Raw genomic sequence first — 19,951 nt, forward strand, 5'->3', positions numbered from 1 at the left:
TCGCAGAATAGCCCATGTCCTTCCTTGTCTGGTTCATGCCTTGAAAGAAATAGCTGTGGTTGTGGAGCTAATGACCCAGTGGATCAGTGACAATGCAAAGGTGAATCCAAAATGCATGTGGAGTCTCGCACCATATGTGAGGTGTCTGTGTGACAGACGTGTTAAATAATACAGGCCTTAAGAGAGACCCTAAAGGGACACCATGCCTCCCTTGTCTCCAGCTGGGCACCAAGCTCTTGAGAGCAACTCTTGGAATGTGATCATGCAGCCAGTTAAGGATCTGCCCATCATGTCTTTCTACTTTAGTCAGAAGGAGCTATGTAAGAGCGTTTTCCAAACGCTATTTGTATACCAGCAGGCTTGGGCCCTGATGGCCACTTGAGCCCTGCTTTTTGTTCTTTCTGTCGGGTGAAGTTGGAAGAGCATTGGGATAAGAAAAAAAGAGGAGGCTTTCAGGATATGGGATGCAGATTGATTTTATTGAGGAAAACATGAAACAGAGGGAACATCAAGTGGAAGGTGCACATTCTCAGGTGCGGGAGGGTGACCAACAGTCAACGTCCTTGCGTAGAGCAGATTTTCCCAGAGCTCTGAGGTCTGCCAACCCCATGGTGGGAGCAGCCACAGAAAGGTTCCTGAGGGACTGTGTTAGTGAGCAAGGCATTGCAGCAGCCGTAGGTGGTGGTGCTATGGAAAGGAGAAAGAGGAAGAAAGAAGGAGGTATGTTGGCCATGTTTCCTGACAGCAAGGGCTGTCCAATACCTTTCTTGTTTTTCTTTGTTTTGCCATGGAATGACGAGCTGTGGCTTGTCAGCTCGTACGCCATGGACAGCATGAATTTGGATCCTCAGACTGAGAGCTGGCTGGCATGGTGTTGGAGGCTACTGTCAGGGATATTGGCATGGGACCCTTAGCAGGGGTAGCAGGCTCTTCCGCCAGAGATGCAGCCCAGGCCTCCCAGGCCAAAGCCTCCGAAGCCTCCAGAGGAGATGGGCACTCCCTGGGTGCTGAGGTTGCTGCCCACGGCAGCTGATGCGGAGGATCCAACGGCGGTGTTCTGGGGGAAGGAGCTGAGGATGGGTCCTGGCAGGGTGACCAGCACGGTAGGAGGCTGGATGGCGACGTGGGAGTCCTCGCACTGCCTGACACAGGGCTCGTTGCAGCTGTTAGCCAGCGGGGTGGGTCCGCAGGGGCGGCAGATGTCGTAGCAGGACATGTCTGTGTTGTGGAGGGTGCCTGGAAGAGAGAGTGTTGTGAAGGAGGAGGGTGTTGGTGGCATGAAGAGCAGTGCTGGGTTAGGCCAAGGGAGTGGAAAGGCCCAGAGTGGGGCTATGGAGAGCCTGGTGGTTGGGAGCTGGAAGGGCTGCTGAGGCTGGGGATAGAAGGTTGGTGGAGAGATGGACAAGTTGTGGTGGGTGAAGGAGCAGAGCAGAGTTCAGACTCACCTTGTTGGGTGCAGGGGAGAAAGCCTCAGGAGAAGTGTGTGAGGGTGAGAGGCGCAGGGCCGGCTTTTATGCTGGTTCCCGAGTATCCGTGAGGCGAGAGAGCCTTTGCGCATGACAGCACTTGGCGTGAGCTGCTCTTACATGCCACAACCCCTCAAGTAATGATGTGGGGTGTGATCTCCCCACAATGTTCTGCCTCCATTTCTTCCTGTTGAGGATTTTGGAAGTGACGGAACATTTCAAGTGAGAGTATTAAAGACCAAAGGATAGCTTTTGAAGGTTCATGTAGGGGTGGATAGATGTTGCTTTCAAGACATGGGAGAGTTGCGTTGTTGTCCGTGAGGTCATGGTTTGGCACTCATGAGGTGTGGTCGTTGGCTTTGTTGTGAGGAGGAGGCCCCCCCTTGTTGGCATCTCCATTAAGCTGGCCGGTGCTTCTCAGGTATGCTGGGCGTGATGCGCTACCACTTGCTTCACATTCACTCCCTCTGTTCCTTCATCCCAACTCACCAGCCTGCGTTTAGCCCTTGTCTTTCCCGTTGGGTGTGCTTCATTGGTGGCTTGGTGGCCATCTTGCACATAGAGGCTGTATGTGGGAGCAAGTGTATGGGAGCAAGACCCCTGTGTTGTCCCTGGGGCTGCAGTCCAAAGAGGCAGAGAAGAGGTGTTTGCATAGCAGGGTGTTGTTGTCGCAGGCCTGTCTCAGGGCTGACAAGACTAAGTGCATTGGGAGCCCTGCCATGCTTCTTCAAGGGTTGCATTGGCACCTCCATTGAGCTCCCTTTTCTGTGGCCAGCACTTTGACAGCAAGGGCTTTGGCCTAATGCAGTTTGGTGGGAATCCCTCATGCTTTCTGTTGAGGCCTGGGAGAGGCTGTGAGACTTGTGAGGGGCAGGGACAGACATGTGGGAGTGTCCAGAAGGTCTGGGCCCAAAGTACTGGGGTCTTCTTTGAGGTGAGTTTCAAGGGGGAACACAATTTCTGTGCATGGTTTTCAGTGTTGACTCATACAATGTGGACGTTTCAGAGGGGAGCTGGAGGTGTGCATGCTGCTTGTGGCTGTGGACCTGAGGCCCCAGTGGTGCTGGTTGCATTCTGAGGAGTGGGGGATGGCAAGTGCAGCCCATGATCTGCCAAGGTGACTGTTTTGAAGGGTTTCCCACTGCAGCTTGTTGACGAAGATGCTGGGGAGTCTGTGTAACTGGTTATGCAGGAGTACGTGGGACCCAACGAGCTAGACATGCAAATGCTGAATGTCCCAGGTGATATGTTTGCAATAGCAGTTTCAGTTTTCTTTGAAAGGTCATGGTGACTGGGAGAGGTTCCTGAAAACTGTAAGAGAGTCATCCCGTTCTTCTGTTTGAGAGCAGATGAAGTAGGAATTTCTGTGAAAGTGCAGCCTGGGCAGGCTAACATCTGTGTTGTGATAAAAATCTCAATAATTTTTTCCAGACAGTGTCTTCTGTGAAGCTATTTTATTTGCGATTGCAATGGCGTGCATCCTGCGAGCAGGAGTACGCTGGAAAAGTATATCATAATCACTTGTATTCCCTAGTACCTAACGCCTTGTTTCTCCCCTGTTTCCTCACTGGATGCATACTACAGGTCACAAGCTACTTGACGCCTTTCTATACCATATATGTCCAATTTTATTTTACCAAACTTTAATTTCGCTTTTTCATTTTTTTCCCTTTCTTCTTTCATGACCAGAGGGATTGCAATTTTTTGTTTTTACTGATTTTGCACTGCTCGTCCTATTTTTCTAGCTATCCTGCTTATTTTGGGACAGTAGAACCTTCCCCTTATGTTCTTACCATACTCCCCACTGTAAAGCTACTGTCATGCCTGCCCAATCGCTTTTGAATATGCAAGTTTAGTGAAATTTTATGGTGTGAAAACACCTTCTCTTGCAAAAACACAACCTTGTTTCTCAAGGTATCTGGAAAGGCTCTGAAGGAAATCCTCCCAGAATGTATTTTCAAGCACAGAGAAGTGATGGAGAACAGTCAGCATGGATTTATAAAGAGCAAATTCCATGTGTGCCTCCGCAGAGTCTTCTACGTAGAATTGACTGATGTCTTACATGTATGTCACATACATGACTACGTGATAGTGTTTGTTGTGAAGGTGTAGGATGATGTTGCAGAAGAAAGCAGTCAAGGATGTGCTGACATGGGCAGATTGCTTCAGAGGGCATAGGCAGAAGAGCCTTAGTGTGCCCAAGGCTTTAGCTTGGCACATGTAGGTCTTGGGTGATGCGCTGGAAGCCCAGGTGGTGCCCACTTGTGGTGATGTTGGTGACATCCTTGCCAGGTGTGGTGGTTTCACCTGGCTGGGCTGCTGAGCTCTGCCATAACTTCTTTCTCACTACCCCTTCTCAAAGGGAAAGAGGGAGAAAATACAATGAAAAGGGCTCAAGGGTTGACATAAGAACTGGGAGATCACTCAGCAGTGTTAGTCATGGTCAAAACAAGCTCAAGCACAGGGAGATAAATAAAACATGTTATCTATTACTAACAAGCTAGAGCAGTGAGAAAGAAGCAAAACACAAACAAACTAAAGATATCTACTTCATCTACCCCATTCCACCTCCTCCACTTGAGCGGCGTAGGGGAAGGACCAATGTGGGCTGCAGTCAGTTCTTGTTGCTTCATGTCTGCCGTTCCTTCATAGTCCCTCTCTGTGCCTGCTCCACAAGGGTCCTTCCCACAGGACGCCATCCTTCCCGAACCGAGCCTATGTGGGCTTCCCACAGGCAGCAGCTCTTCAAGAACAGCTTCAATATGACTCCGTACCACAGGGTTCATATATCAGGAGCAAACTGCTCCAGCATGGGTCCTCCACAGGGAGCAGCTCTCCCCAGATCCCCTGCTCCTGCGTGGGCTCCTCTCCACAACCTGCAGCTCTGTCCCAGGGGCCTATTCCTGCAGGGGCTCTCCACGGGCCGCTGCCTCTTCTCTCCTGCATTTGTACAGGGTGAAGTGGGAATCATCATAGAATCACAGAATGGCTTGTCTTGGAAGGGAATATAAGGATCTCCTAACTCCAAAGCCCTGCCATAGGCAGGCATGGCACCCACCAGATCAGTCTGGCCAAGGCCCCATGTAGCCTGGCCTTGAACACCTCCAGAGATGGGCCATCTACTACTTCTCTTGGCACCCTGTTCCAGTGCCTCACAACCCTCACACTGAAGAATTTCCTCCTAATGTCTAGTCTAAATCTATCCTCTTTATTTGGAGACCATTCGCCCTTGTGCTGTGGGCCATAAAGCTTCAGGTAGTACTCCATGTGGGGCCTCATAAGGGCAGAGTAGAGGGGAACAATCACCTCCCTTGACCTGAAGGTCACACCTCTGTTGATGCAGCCCAGGATGCTGTGGGCTTTGTGGGCTGCACTCGTGCACTCCTGGGTCCTGTTCAAACCTTTCATCCACCAGAACAACCCAAGTCCTTCTCTGCAGGGCTGCTCTCAACGAGTTCTTCTCCCAGTCTGCACTCCTGTCTGGGATTGCCCTGACCCAGTTGCAGCACGCTGCATTTGGACTTGTTCAACCTCATGCAGTTCTGTTTGGCCTGCTTCTCCAGCCTGTCTAGGTTCCTTTGGATGAAGAGCATTGGGTGAAGAAAGGAGGAGTGTCAGGCTGGCATGCATTAGAACTTTATTGAGGAAGACTCATGAAAAGGAAGGAGCACAAGCAGCAGGGCCCTGGTCAGAGGTGCAAGCACAGTGACCATCAGCACCTACGCATGTTGTGTGGAAGGTATTCCCAGAGCACGTTGATCAGAGCATCCTCAGTCCATGAAGTTGGTTGCAGGGCATTGTTAGCTGCTGTCAGGGGTCCTGGCGTGGGTCCTTAGCAGGGGTAGCAGGCTCTTCTGCCAGAGAAGCAGCCCAGGCCTCCCAAGCCATAGCCTCCCAGGCCAAAGCCTCCGAAGCCGCCTCCAGAGATGGGCACTCCCTGGGCGCTGAGGTTGCTGCCCACGGCAGCTGATGTGGAGGATCCAACGGCGGTGTTCTGGGGGAAGGAGCTGAGGATGGGTCCTGGCAGGGTGACCAGCACGGCAGGAGGCTGGATGACGACGCGGGAGTCCTCGCACTGCCTGACACAGGGCTCGTTGCAGCTGTTAGCCAGCGGGGTGGGTCCGCAGGGGCGGCAGATGTCGTAGCAGGACATGTCTGTGGTGTGGAGGGTGCCTGGAAGAGAGGGTGTTGGGAAGGTGGAAGGTGCTGGGGGCGTGAGGAGTGGTGGCAGGGAAGGCTAAGAGAGTGGGGAGGCCTGTGTTTGTGGGGAGCATGGTGGTGGGGAGGTGGAAGGGCTGCTAAGTGTGGAGGCAGAGGGCAAGTGGAGAGATAGGGCCGGTGGGGTAGGTGAAGGAGGGGGTCGGGGTTCAGGCTCACCTTGTTGGTCACAGGGGAGAAGGCCTCTGGAGGAGTGTGTGAGGGTGCTACATGTGCAGCCGGCTTTTATGCTGGTCCTTGAGTGCCTTTGGGGCAAGAAACCCTTTGTGAATGACTGCATTTGGCATGAGCTGCTCTGAAATGCCAAAGCCTGGCAAGTAATGAGGTGAGGTGTGGTGTCCTTCCCACAACGCACCCTTTTAATTTCCTCCTGTTGAGGACATGTCTATTTGCCTTGGTGGCATCTTTTAAGTGAGAGTGGCTCTTTGGGTGGATTTGCATGGAGAGTGCATTTGAGGGCAGTCGGCAGATGCAGCTTAAGCATGGGAGAGGTGGGGTGTCATGAAGTGAGGTCGTGGCGTGTCATTCGTGTGTTGTGGTTTGCGGCTGTATTGTTGTGAGGAGGGGGCCCTATTTGCTGGCATCGCCATACTGCAGGCCGGTCTGGGCTTCCCAGATGTGCTGGGCTTGAGGCACAGGAATACTTATTTATGCTGATGTTACCCTTCTCATTTATCATGTGTAGCCACCAGGAGGTGTAATCTCTTAGGAGTTCATCTGAGATTTGATTAAATTCCTCATAATATCCTTCTGGACAAAACGTCAAGCACGCAGCTAGACTAATATCTAATGAGATGGTTCAGCAGTTTGCCGTTTGGTCAGACTCAAAGTGTAGTTGTAAATGGGGTTACCTGTGCCTGGCAGGGAGTCACTGTGAGAGTTCCCGAGGGCTCCATTTTGAGTAGAGAAGCCGCGCACATAGATGTTGAGAAATTAGAGGGCTGGGCTATGAGCAACAGCATGAAATTGAAGAAGGGCAACTGGCGAATTCCCCATCTGAGACAGGGCAACCTTGGATCTATGTCCAGACTGGGGGAGGAGAGGCTGGAGAATGGACCAGCATGAAAGGAAATGGGTCTTGGATGCAGGTAGGGTGACCAAAACCTCATCCTTGTGTGTGGAAGACGTTCCTGGGGCATGGAGATCTTTCTGCCCTGTTATGGGAGCAGTGGAGAGGGAGTTGAGTGAGCAGCAGTGGGGCCCGAGGGACCAGCCTGAAGCTGTGTCAGGGCAGGTTCAGCTTGGATATTAGGGAAAGGCTCCTTCCCAAGAGGGTGGTTTGGCACTGGAATAGGTTCCCCATGCAGACGGAAGAGCCCATCCCTGCAGAGCCTACTACCAAAACCTTGCCATGTAAACCCAAAACAGTAGGGGAGTTCTTGTGGCATTTTTTGACCTGCCCTACCTATATCTTGACCTAGCATTTGAGGGGCCTCACAAGGGCAGAGTAGAGGGGGCCAATCACCTCCCTCACTATGCTGGACAGTCCTCTGTTGATGCAGCACTGCGTGCAGTTGGCCGTCTGGGCTGCAGGCATGCATTGCTGGATCCTGTTGAGCCTTTCATCCACCAGAACAACCCAAGTCCTTCTCTGCAGGGCTGCTCTCAATGAGTTCTTCTCCCAGTCTGTACTCCTGTCTGGGATTGCCCTGACCCACGTTTAACACTTGGACTTGTTGAACCTCATGTGGTTCACATGGGCCTGCTTCTCCAGCCCGTCCAGGTCCCTTTGAATGAAGATTGTTGTGTGAAGAAAGGAGGAGTGTCAGGCTGGCATGCATTAGAACTTTATTGAGGAAGACTCATGAAAAGGAAGGAGCACAAGAAGCAGGGCCCTGGTCAGAGGTGCAGGCACAGTGACCATCAGCACCTACGCATTTTGTGTGGAAGGTATTCCCAGAGCACAGAGATCAGAGCATCCTCAGTCGATGAAGTTGGTTGCAGGGCATTGTTAGCTGCTGTCAGGGGTCCTGGCGTGGGTCCTTAGCAGGGGTAGCAGGCTCTTCTGCCAGAGAAGCAGCCCAGGCCTCCCAAGCCATAGCCTCCCAAGCCTCCCAGGCCAAAGCCTCCGAAGCCGCCTCCAGAGATGGGCACTCCCTGGGCACTGAGGTTGCTGCCCACGGCAGCTGATGCGGAGGATCCAACGGCGGTGTTCTGGGGGAAGGAGCTGAGGATGGGTCCTGGCAGGGTGACCACCACGGTGGAAGGCTGGATGGCGACGTGGGAGTCCTCGCACTGCCTGACACAGGGCTCGTTGCAGCTGTTAGCCAGCGGGGTGGGTCCGCAGGGGCGGCAGATGTCGTAGCAGGACATGTCTGTGGTGTGGAGGGTGCCTGGAAGAGAGGGTGTTGGGAAGGTGGAGGGTGTTGTGGTTTTGTGGAGCGGTGCCTAGGTAGGCAAGGGGAGCAGGGAGACCTGGGATTTTATGAGAGCATGGTGTTGGGGAGGCAGAAGGGCTGCTGCGGCTGGGGGTAGAGAGCATGTGGGGAGGTGAATGAAGGAGGAGATCGGGGTTCAGACTCACCTTGTTGGTCACAGGGGAGAAGGCGTTGGAAGGAGTGTGTGAGGGAGGAAGGTGCAGGGCCGGCTTTTATGCTGGTCCATGAGTGCCTGCAGGGCGAGAGATCTTTTGCGCATGACAACATTTGGCGTGAGCTGCTCTTGCATGCCCAAGCCTGGCAAGTAATGAGGTGGGGTGTGGTGTCCTTCCCACAACTTGACCTTTTCATGTCCTCCTGTTGAGGACATAGTGTTAGATGCTGACAGAACCTTCAAAGTGAGAGAATTAGAGGCTGGAGCATTTCTCTGAAAGGTGCATGGGAGGGCGAGTAGATGATGTGGCCAAAGGCTGGATGAGCTGCGGTGTCATTAGTGAGGTCTTTGCGTAGCGTTCATGTGGTGTGGCTCTGCTTCACTGGGCTTTGTCTCTCTGAGCATGTCACTGCAGTGGAGAGTATTGGGCATAGAAGAGGATGCTATGAAAAGAGGGAATGAGAGGTGAATAGGTCCTACAGTGGCCTTGTTTCTTGACAGCATAGGCTTCCCCTCCTTTCCTCCAAACCTAAAGTCCCTAGAGAAAATGCTAGCGTTGACAGTCAGCTTGATGGGATTTCTCAGGCTGGGTCGTGTAGTCTGGGAGTGGTTCTGATTTTCATGAAAGGCAGAAGAGAAGAGGGAGTGTGAAAAATGGCCAGCTGGCAGCCATTGCGTTATTGGGGATATTTGGAATTTGTGTCAAGGGGGAAACCTATTTCTCTGCCCAGTGTTTGATTTTCTGAAAGATGATTTGGACATTTGAGGCAGAACTAGTGCATGTGAGAGAAAACTCCGAAGACATTCAACTGGTTAGCCAAGGTGAATGTTTTGTAGGCTGTCCAACAGGTGAGTAGTGCATGTTGCTTTGGAATATAGGGAGGCATTGCCACTGGATGTACTGAAGTGCACAGGACCTGTCAGGTTGCACCTACAAACGCTGAGTGTTTGTACTGTGTCTGGCTGGGATGTTACCTTTCCCTGCAGCAGCCCATACAGTGCTGTGCTCTGCACTTGTAGCTAGAACAGCAGTGTTATCACTACAGTGCTGTGTCTACGGCGGAGCAGTGCTGGCACATCAGGACTCCCTCTAACCCTCCTAGGGGGTGTGCAAAAAAGTGAGAAGAGCAACATCACTGGGGCGCTGACTTAAACCAGCCAAAGGGATATTCCATACCATGTGGTGTCACACTCAGCAATAAAAGATGGAAACAAAAAGAAGAGCGAGTGTTGGGCTCTCATTGTGATAACTTCGGTTCTCCTCCTGAACACGGCCTACGTACATTGAGGCCCTGCTTCAAGGACATGGTCCAGCATCGCTCATTTGAGGGAAGTAGAGAGTGATTTCTTTCCTCTGCACTTCCACATAGACTTAATTTTTATATTTTTTTCTCTTTTTTTTTTTTTCCCTTTCCCCCTCCCTTTTCCCCTTTCCTTTTTTTTTTCTACTTTAGTTAGATTGTTTAGTTAATAATATTCTTTCCTTATTTATTATTATTATTATTTTCCCCTTTAATTAAACTATCTTTATCTCAACCTGTGTGTTGTTCTTTACTTTTCTTCTTCCCTTCCTCATCTAAGGAGGGGGAGTGAGAGAGAGGTTGTGGTGTTTAGCTGCCTAGCGCGGTAAAACCACCACAGAGTCCTGGCTGATATCTTCACAAGGCTTTCAGCTTTCTTTGAAAGTTGATGGCGACTGGGTTCCTGAAGACTGCAAGAAACTCATCCCACTGTGATGTTTAACAGATGGAGAAGGAAGGTGTGGGAACTGCAGGCTGGTTGGCCTGCCATCAGTCTCTGGGAAGGTACAGAAGGAAATCTTCTTGGGAAGCATTGCCAAGCACTCAAAGGAGAGGAACGCGAAGGGGAGTTTACAGCATGTAGTTAGAGAACTGAAGTCATGCTTGAGCCTTCTCAGTGTCCTCTGCATTGACATAACTCTCCTGGTAAATGAGGAAAGAGCTGTGGCTGTTGCTTACCTTGCCTTTAGTAACAGCTTTGATGCTCCCTCCAATGACATGGTCATTCAGAAACTGAGAAGTTATGAAACTCAGTTCAGAAACTGAGAAGTTCAGGGCCATTTAGAAACTGAGAACTCACTGAGAACTGAGAGCCTCACAGGTCTAGATCCTCTAGAGTTGTAGGAGTGTATGAAAAGGGACACAAGACCTCGCTTACCAAGTATGTCACTGACAACAGCAGCAATGGGCTGCTGCTGTTCTTCTGGCATGTGACACAAGCCCTTCAGTTGCCCAACCAAAGGTCTGGGCTAGCTAAGGGACTTCTGCATGGGTCAGAAGTCAGCACACACTGAGTAACTCTCTTTCCCATTAGGATTTTCTGGCCACCACCCCTGACAAATACCATCAAGACACTGCAATCAGTGTCATGGAATGAGGGTTGAACCTCTGGAATGAGGTTGGATCTTGGGCTCACCAAATCCTCAACTGCAGCTCTTTCTCAAAGAATCCTTTTCATGAGTCTTCCTCAATAGTTCTAATCTAAAAGTTCTAATGCATGCCAGCCTGACACTCCTCCGTTCTTCACACAACAATCTTCATCCAAAGGAACCTAGACAGGCTGGAGAAGCAGGCCAATCAGAACTGAATGAGGTTCAGAAAGTCCAAGCGCAAGGTGCTGCACCTGGTTCGGGGCAATCCCAGACAGGAACATAGACTGGGAGAAGAACTCATTGAGAGCAGCCCTGCAGAGAAGGACTTGGGTTGTTCTGGTGAATGAAAGGCTCAACAGGATCCACAGATGTACACCTGAAGCCCAGAAGTCCAACTGCATGCAGTGCTGCATCAACAGAGCAGTAATCAGCATAGTGAGGGAGTTGATTGTCCCCCTCTCTGCTCTCCACTGCAATGACTTGCCTACAGCCACAAACCCCAATGTGGTTGGGCCACACCACATGAATGCCACGCAAAGACCTCACTCATGACACCGCACCTCTACCAGCCTTTCGACAAATCATCTACCTGCCCTCCCATGCAACTTTCAGAGAAATGCGCCAGCCTCTAATACTCTCACTTTGAAGGTGCCGTCAGGATCTAATACCATGTCCTCAACAGGAGGAAATGAAAAGGTCAAGTTGTGGGAAGGACACCACACCCCAACTTCATTACTTGCCAGGCTTTGGCATGCAAGAGCAGCTCACGCCAAATATTGTCATGCGCAGAGGTTCACTCGCCCTGCGGGCACTCAAGGAGCAGCATAAAAGCCGGCCCTGCACCTCGCTCCCTCACACACTCCACTAGACGCCTTCTCCCCTGTGACCAACAAGGTGAGCCTTAGCCCCGATCCCCTCCTTCTCCTTACCCATCAGACCCATCTCTCCACACAGTCTCTGCTCCCAGCCCCAGCAGCCCTTGCACCTCCCAACCACCAGGCTCCCCACAAGCCCAGGCCCCCCCGCAACCTGTTGCCTACCTAGGCACTGGTCCTCACGCCCCCAACACCCTCCACCTTCACAATACCCTCTCTTCCAGGGACCCTCCACAACACAGACATGTCCTGCTACGACATCTGCCGCCCCTGCGGACCCACCCCGCTGGCTAACAGCTGCAACGAGCCCTGTGTCAGGCAGTGCGAGGACTCCCACGTCGCCATCCAGCCTTCCACCGTGGTGGTCACCCTGCCAGGACCCATCCTCAGCTCCTTCCCCCAGAACACCGCCGTTGGATCCTCCGCATCAGCTGCCGTGGGCAGCAACCTCAGCGCCCAGGGAGTGCCCATCTCTGGAGGCGGCTTCGGAGGCTTTGGCCTGGGAGGCTTGGGAGGCTATGGCTTGGGAGGCCTGGGCTGCTTCTCTGGCAGAAGAGCCTGCTACCCCTGCTAAGGACCCACGCCAGGACCCCCGACAGCAGCTAACAATGCCCTGGAATCAACTTCATGGACTGAGGATACTTTGATCTCCGTGTTCTGGGAGTACCTTCCACACAAAATGCGTAGGTGCTGATGGTCACTGTGCTTGCACCTCTGACCAGGGCCCTTCAGCTTGTGCTCCTTCCTTTTCATGAGTCTTCCTCAATAAAGTTCTAATGCATGCCAGCCTGACACTCCTCCTTTCTTCACACAACAATCTTCATTCAAATGGACCTGGACGGGCTGGAGAAGCAGGCCCATGTGAACCACATGAGGTTCAACAAGTCCAAGTGTTAAACGTGGGTCAGGGAAATTGCAGATAGGAGTACAGACTGGGAGAAGAACTCATTGAGAGCAGCCCTGCAGAGAAGGACTTGGGTTGTTCTGGTGGAAGAAAGGCTCAATAGGATCCACCAATGCACGCCTGCAGCACAGAAGGCCAACTGCACGCAGTGCTGCATCAACAGAGGACTGTCCAGCATAGTGATGGAGGTGATTGGCCCCCTCTACTCTGCCCTTGTGAGGCCCCTCAAATGCTAGGTCAAGATATAGGTAGGGCAGGTTGAAAAATGCCACAAGAACTCCCTTACTGTTTTGGGTTTACATAGCAAGGTTTTGGTAGTAGGGTCTTCAGGGATGGGCTCTGCCATCTGCATGGGGAACCTATTCCAGTGCCAAACCACCCTCTTGGGAAGGAGCCTTTCCCTAATATCCAAGCTGAACCTGCCCTGACACACCTTCAGGCTGGTTCCTCAGGCCCCACTGCTGCTCACTCAACTCCCTCTCCACTGCTCCCATCACAGGGCAGAAAGATCTCCATGCCCCAGGAACGTCTTCCACACACAAGGATGAGGTTTTGGTCACCCTACCTGCATCCAAGACCCATGTCCTTTCATGCTGGTCCATTCTCCAGCCTCTCCTCCCCCAGTCTGGACATAGATCCAAGGTTGCCCTGTCTCAGATGGGGAATTCGCCAGTTGCCCTTGTTAAATTTCATGCTGTTGCTCATAGCCCGGCCCTCTACTTTCTCAACTTCTATGTGCGAGGTTTCTCTACTCAAAATGGAGCCCTCAGGAACCTCCAGAGTGACTCCCTGCCAGGCACAGGTAACCCCATTTACAACTACACTTTGAGTCTGACCAATCAGCCATCTGCTCAACCATCTCATTAGATATTAGTCTAGCTGCGTGCTTGACGTTTTGTCCAGAAGGATATTATGAGGAACTTAATCAAATCTCTGCTGAACTCCTAAGAGATTACACCTACTGGTGGCTACACATTATAAATGAGAGGGGTAACATCATCATAAATAAATCACAGAATCACAGAATTTCTAGGTTGGAAGAGACCTCAAGATCATCGAGTCCAACCTCTGACCTAATGCTAACAGTCCCCACTAAACCATATCCCTAAGCTCTACATCTAAACGTCTTTAAAAGACTTCCAGGAATGGTGACTCCACCACCTCCCTGGGCAGCCCGTTCCAGTGCCTAACAACCCTTTCAGTAAAGAAGTTCTTCCTAACATCTAACCTAAAACTCCCCTGGTGCAACTTAAGCTCATTCCCCCTCGTTCTGTCACCAGGCACGTGGGAGAACAGGCCAACCCCCACCTCGCTACAGCCTCCTTTAAGGTATCTGTAAAGAGCAATAAGGTCACCCCTGAGCCTCCTCTTCTCCAGGCTGAACAAGCCCAGCTCCTTCAGCCGCTCCTCGTAGGACTTGTTCTCCAGGCCCCTCACCAGCTTCGTCGCCCTTCTCTGGACCCGCTCGAGCACCTCGATGTCCTTCTTGTAGCGAGGGTCCCAAAGTTGAACACAGTACTCGAGGTGCGGCCTCACCAGAGCTGAGTTCAGGGGGACCATGTGCCAGTGCCTCAGGCCCAGCATATCTGGGAAGCCCAGAACAGCCTGCAGTATGGCAATGCCAGCAAATAGGGCCCCCTCCTCAATATAATACAACTGCAAACAGCACTGCACGAATGACACGCCATGACCTCACTTCATGACACCCCACCTCTCCCATGCTTTGGCCACATCTGCTGACTGCCCTCAAATGCATTCTCCATGCAAATCCATCCAAAGAGCCACTCTCACTTAAATGATGCCGCCAAGGCCAAATAGACATGTCCCCAACAGGAGGAAATTAAAAGGGTGCGTTGTGGGAAGGACACCACACCTCACCTCATTACTTGCCAGGCTTTGGCATTGCAGAGCAGCTCACGCCAAATGCTGTCATGCGCAAAGGGTTTCTTGCCCTGCAGGCATTCGGGGACCAGCATAAAAGCCGGCCCTGCACCTCGCACCCTCACACACTCCACCAGACGCCTTCTCCACTGTGACCAACAAGGTGAGCCTGAACCCCGATCCCCTCCTTCACCTACCCCACCGGCCCTATCTCTCCACTTGCCCTCTGCCTCCACACTTTGCAGCCCTTCCACCTCCCCACCACCATGCTCCCCACATACACAGGCCTCCCCACTCTCTTGGCCTACCCCACCACCACTCCTCACACCCCCAACACCCTCCACCTTCCCAACACCCTGTCTTCCAGGCACCCTCCACACCACAGACATGTCCTGCTACGACATCTGCCGCCCCTGCGGACCCACCCCGCTGGCTAACAGCTGCAACGAGCCCTGTGTCAGGCAGTGCGAGGACTCCCGCGTCGTCATCCAGCCTCCTGCCGTGCTGGTCACCCTGCCAGGCCCCATCCTCAGCTCCTTCCCCCAGAACACCGCCGTTGGATCCTCCGCATCAGCTGCCGTGGGCAGCAACCTCAGCGCCCAGGGAGTGCCCATCTCTGGAGGCGGCTTCGGAGGCTTTGGCCTTGGAGGCTTTGGCTTGGGAGGCCTGGGCTGCATCAACGGCGGAAGAGCCTGCTACCCCTGCTAAGGACCCATACCAACACCCCTGACAGAAGCCTGCAACACCATGCAAGCCAGAACTCAGCCTGAGGATGCACCTCTGCACTGTTCGAAGCACATGGGCTCACCAGCCATGGCTCTTCTCATGGCAGTCCACACTCTAGCAGGGAAGGGGGCCAGTCCGTGCTGCCTGGACACATGGCTCACGGACAGCCCATCCTCTCTCATTTCCTTCTACTCCTACCACCATCTTCCATGTCCAGTACCCTACCCTGCAAAGGCTTGCTCACAGCCACAAACCCACCCAGCACCTTCCATGTGTTGATTCTATTGCAGTGGAGGAAGACCTTGGGGCTCTGGGAAAAGCTGTTGTACCATGGGACACAGCCTGATGGTTGCACTACTTGCACCACAGAACGGGTTCATTCTGCTCTCATACCTTTGCACTCTTTTTCCACAATAAAGTTCTTGTGCATGTCAGCCTGTGATGCCTCCTCTTCCTTTCTGCTCCCAACACTCCTTCTAATTTACTCAACATTAAGCAGGGCTCGGCAGGCCAGCAGGGCCCAAGCCTGTTGTTGTTCAAGGAGCTTCTTGACAGCACTCATACATATAGCGTTGTTTTAAAACAAGAAGAGTCATAGATTTGACAGAAGGACCACATAGCATAAAACGCATTGGGTGGATGAGCACATTCAAGGAGAAGCAGCCAACATCCCTATGCCCAGGTAAAGACCAGGGTGGAGTGTTATCTCATGGGAGTCTGTCCTGGGACCAGTTTTATTTCACCTCCTCATCCCTGACATACACGGTGGGATTGAGCGGGCCCTCGGCAAGTTTGTGCATGGCACCAAGCTCTGTGGGGTGACCAACAACTTAGAGGAAAGGATTGCCAGCTACAAACACAGGCTGGGAGAGCCGGGCTTGGTCAGCCTGGGGAAGAGAAGGCTCCAGGAGACGGTATAGAGGCCCTCTAGTACTTAGAAGAGGCTACAGGAAAGGTGGAGAGGAACTCTTTATCAGGGCGTGTAGTGATATGACAAGTGTTAACAGCTTTAACCTAAAAGAGAGTAGATTTAGATTAGATAAAAGGAAGAAATTCTTCACCCTGAGGATGGTGAGCTAAAGGGACACAAGGGACACCTCTCTTACCAAGTATGTCACTGACAACAGCAGCAATGGGCTGCTGCTGTTCATCTGGCATGTGACACAAGCCCTTCACTTGCCCAACCAAAGCTCTGGGCTAGCTAAGGGACTTCTGCATGGGTCAGAAGTCAGCACACACTGAGTAACACTCTTTCCCATCAGTATTTTCTGGCCACAACCCCGACAAATACCATCAAGACACTGCAATCAGTGTCATGGAATGAGGGTTGTGCCTCTGGGATGAGGCTGGATCTAGGGCTCACCAGTTCCTCAATACCGGCTCTTTCTCAAAGAATCCTGTACTTTCTCAGTTTCTGAATGACCATGTCATTGGAGGGAGCATCAAAGCCTTTACTAAAGGCAACGTAAGCAACAGCCGCGGATCTTCCCTAATCTACCAGGAGAGTTGTTTCAATGTGGAAGACACTGAGAAGGCTCAAGCATGACTTCAGTTCTCTAACTCCATGCTGAATACTCCCCTTCACGTTCTTCTCCTTTGTGTGCTTGGCAATGCTTCCCAAGAAGATTTCGTTCAGTACCTTCCCAGACACTGATGGCAGGCCAACCAGCCTGCAGTTCCCCACACCTTCCTTCTCCATCTTGTTCAGCATAGGAGCAGGATGAGTCTCTTGCAGTCTTCAGGAACCCAGTCGCCATCAACTTTCAAAGAAAGCTGAAAGCCTTGTGAAGATATCAGCCAGGACTCTGTGGTGCTTTTACTGCGCTAGGCAGCTAAACACCACAACCGCTCTCTCACTCCCCCTCCTTAGATGAGGAGGGGAAGAACTGAAGAACAACTCAGTAGTAGAGATAAAAATAATTTAATTAAAGGGAAAAACTAATGATAATTCATATTAAGGAAAGATAATTATTAACTAAACAGTTAAACTAAAGGAAAAAAAAAAGGAAAGGGCAAAAAAGAGGAGGAAAGGGAAAATAAATAAATAAATAAATAAATAAATAAATAAATAAATAAATAAATAATAAATAAAGGCTTTGTGGCAGTGCAGAGGAAAGAAATTACTCTCTACTTCCCTCAAATGAGTGAAGCTTGACCACATCCTTGAAGCAGGGCCTCACCTTAAAGCAGGGCCTCAACACACGTAGCTGGTGTCTGGGAGGAGGACCGACGTTTTCACAATGAGAGCCCAACAATCTGCTCTTCTTCCTGTTTCCATTTTTATTGCTGAGTGTGACATCATATGGTATGGAATGTCCCTTAGCCTTGTCGAAGTCAGCTGCCCTGGTGATGTTTCTCTTCTCAATTTTTTGCCCACCCCCTAGGAGGGTTAGAGAGAGTCCTGATGTGCCAGCACTGCTCCGCAGTAGACACAGCACTGGAGTGATAACACTGCTGTTCTAGCTACAAGTGCAGAGCACAGCACTGTATGGGCTGCTGCAGGGGAAGATAACATCCCAGCCAGACACAGTACAGACTCTCAGCATTTGTGGGTGCAACCTGACAGGTCCTGTGCACTTCAGTACATCCAGTGGCACAGCTTCTCCTTCTTCCTCGGCAACGTGCACTACTCACCTGAGAGACAGCCCACGAAACACTCACCTTGGCTAACCAGTGGAAGGCCTTGATGTTCATTCACCCTTTGCAGGTTTAGCTCGCATGCCTCCAGTTTCTGTCTGAAATGTCCAAACTATCTTCCAGAAAATTAAACACTGGGTAGAGAAATAGGTTTCCCCCTTGACACAAATCCCAAATATCATCCCCAGTTATATGATGGCTACCAGTTGGCCCTTTCTCATAGTCCATCTTGTCCTCTGCCTTTCATGAACTTCTCGGCTGCTCACAGACCACACCACCCAGCTCGAGAAATCCCATCAAGCAGAGTGTCAAGCCTTGTGTTCTCTGGGGACTTCAGATGTGGAGGAAAAGAGGAAACATGGAAAAGTCAGAGAACACAGACAGGGTAGGACCTACTCACCTCTCCTTCCTTCTTTTCATAGCACCCGCTTCTATACCTGATGCTGTCCACTGCAATAACTTGCTGACAGCCACAATTTCCAATATGGCTGGGCCACACCACATGAATGCCATGCAAAGACCTCACTCATGACACCCCACCTCTACCAGCCTTTCGACACATCATATACCTGCCCTCCCATGCCACTTTCAGAGGAAAGACTCCAGCCTCTAATTCTCTCACTTTGAAGGTAACGCCAGGATCTAACACCATGTCCAAACAGGAGGAAATGAGAAGGTCAAGTTGTGGGAAGGACACCACACCCCACCTCTTTACTTGCCACGCTTTGGCATGCAAGAGCAACTCACACTAAATGTTGTCATGCGCAGAGGCTCTCTCACCCTGCGGGCACTCAAGGACCAGCATAAAAGCTGGCCCTGCACCTCGCTCCCTCACACACTCCACCACAAGCCTTCTCCTCTGTGACCAAGGTGAGCCTCAACCCCAATCCCCTCCTTCACCCGCCCCATCGAACCCATCTCTCCACAGGTGTTATGCCCCTAAACCCAGCAGCCCTTCCACCTCCCCAACACTATGCTTCCCACAAGCACAGGCCTCCCCACTCCCCTTGCCTACATAGGCACCGCTCCTCAAAGCCCCAACACCCTCCATCTTCCCAACACCCTCTCTTCCAGGCACCCTCCACAACACAGACATGTCCTGCTACAACCTCTGCAACCCCTGCGGACCCACCCCGCTGGCTAACAGCTGCAACGAGCCCTGTGTCAGGCAGTGCGAGGACTCCCACGTCGCCATCCAGCCTTCCACCGTGCTGGTCACCCTGCCAGGACCCATCCTCAGCTCCTTCCCCCAGAACACCGCCGTTGGATCCTCCGCATCAGCTGCCGTGGGCAGCAACCTCAGCGCCCAGGGAGTGCCCATCTCTGGAGGCGGCTTCGGAGGCTTTGGCCTGGGAGGCTTGGGAGGCTATGGCTTGGGAGGCCTGGGCTGCTTCTCTGGCAGAAGAGTCTGCTACCCCTGCTAAGGACCCACGCCAGGACCCCTGACAGCAGCTAACAATGCCCTGCAACCAACTTCATCGACTGAGGATGCTCTGATCTCCGTGCTCTGGGAATACCTTCCACACAAAATGCACAGCTGCTGATGGTCACTGTGCCTGCACCTCTGACCAGGGCCCTGCTGCTTGTGCTCCTTCCTTTTCATGAGTCTTCCTCAATAAAGTTCTAATGCATGCCAGCCTGATACTCCTCCTTTCTTCACACAATGCTCTTCATTCAAAGGGATATGGACAGGCTGGAAAAGAAGGCCCATATGAACCACATGAGGTTCAACAAGTCCAAGTGCAAGGTGCTGCACATGTTTTGGGGCAATTTCAGACAGGAGTACAGACTGGGAGAAGAACTCATTGAGAGCATCCCTGCAGAGAAGGACTTGGGTTGTTCTGGTGAATGAAAGGCTCAATAGGATCCACCAATGCATGCCTGCAGCCCAGAAGGCCAACTGCATGCAGTGCTGCATCAACAGAGCAGTAATCAGCATAGTGAGGGAGTTGATTGTCCCCAAATTTACTGTTCTCGTGAGGCTCCACCTTGAGCTCCTCACATATGAAAGAAAGGCTCAGAGAGCTGGGGATGCTCAGCCTGGAGAAATGAAGGCTCTGCGGAGGCTTCCTTGAGGCTTTTCAGTAGTTAAAGGGGTCTTCAAAAAGGATGGAGAATGTCTCTTTACTCGTGTAGATAACGATAGGACAAGGAGGGAATGGTCTTCAACTAAAAGAGGATAGATTTAGACTAGACATTAGGAGGAAATTCTTCAGTGTGAGGGTGATGAGGCACTGGGACAGGTTGTCAAGACAAGACTTTGAATGCCCCATCCCTGGAGGAGTTCAAGGCCAGCCTGGAATGGGCCTTGACCAACGTG

General features: G+C 51.8%; 5 protein-coding genes across 6 annotated transcripts; 3 read left to right on the forward strand and 2 right to left on the reverse strand.

Annotated features, from left to right (window-relative positions):
• Positions 1-5,086: 5,086 nt before the first annotated feature.
• Positions 5,087-5,884, reverse strand: LOC113842949 (feather keratin 2-like). The gene is made up of 2 exons (XM_038175611.2): positions 5,844-5,884; positions 5,087-5,639 (listed from the first exon to the last, which is right to left on the reverse strand). Exon 2 carries the CDS (start codon positions 5,617-5,619, stop codon positions 5,299-5,301), a length of 321 nt encoding a protein of 106 aa, XP_038031539.2. The 5' UTR covers positions 5,620-5,639; positions 5,844-5,884; the 3' UTR covers positions 5,087-5,298.
• Positions 5,885-7,455: 1,571 nt separating this feature from the next.
• Positions 7,456-8,255, reverse strand: LOC113842558 (feather beta keratin-like). The gene is made up of 2 exons (XM_027450258.3): positions 8,209-8,255; positions 7,456-8,017 (listed from the first exon to the last, which is right to left on the reverse strand). Exon 2 carries the CDS (start codon positions 7,995-7,997, stop codon positions 7,668-7,670), a length of 330 nt encoding a protein of 109 aa, XP_027306059.1. The 5' UTR covers positions 7,998-8,017; positions 8,209-8,255; the 3' UTR covers positions 7,456-7,667.
• Positions 8,256-11,459: 3,204 nt separating this feature from the next.
• Positions 11,460-15,428, forward strand: LOC113842957 (feather beta keratin-like). Of its 2 annotated transcripts, none has more exons than XM_072034236.1 (2): positions 11,460-11,502; positions 14,636-15,428. In XM_072034236.1, exon 2 carries the CDS (start codon positions 14,656-14,658, stop codon positions 14,974-14,976), a length of 321 nt encoding a protein of 106 aa, XP_071890337.1. In that variant the 5' UTR covers positions 11,460-11,502; positions 14,636-14,655; the 3' UTR covers positions 14,977-15,428. The 2 variants fall into 2 exon arrangements, with proteins under 2 accessions (XP_071890337.1, XP_071890336.1); XM_072034235.1 differs by lacking the exon at positions 11,460-11,502 and adding an exon at positions 14,296-14,431.
• On the forward strand, positions 11,728-12,057 carry LOC113842946 (feather beta keratin-like). Its single transcript, XM_027452820.3, has one exon. It carries the CDS (start codon positions 11,728-11,730, stop codon positions 12,055-12,057), a length of 330 nt encoding a protein of 109 aa, XP_027308621.3.
• Positions 15,429-18,469: 3,041 nt separating the features above from the next.
• On the forward strand, positions 18,470-19,267 carry LOC140001795 (feather beta keratin-like). The gene is made up of 2 exons (XM_072034243.1): positions 18,470-18,501; positions 18,706-19,267. The coding sequence occupies exon 2, from the start codon at positions 18,726-18,728 to the stop codon at positions 19,053-19,055; it is 330 nt and encodes a 109-aa protein (XP_071890344.1). The 5' UTR covers positions 18,470-18,501; positions 18,706-18,725; the 3' UTR covers positions 19,056-19,267.
• The last annotated feature ends 684 nt before the right edge of the window (positions 19,268-19,951 follow it).

The sequence above is a fragment of the Anas platyrhynchos genome, chromosome 2 (assembly GCF_047663525.1).
Source record: "Anas platyrhynchos isolate ZD024472 breed Pekin duck chromosome 2, IASCAAS_PekinDuck_T2T, whole genome shotgun sequence".
NCBI lineage: Eukaryota > Metazoa > Chordata > Aves > Anseriformes > Anatidae > Anas > Anas platyrhynchos.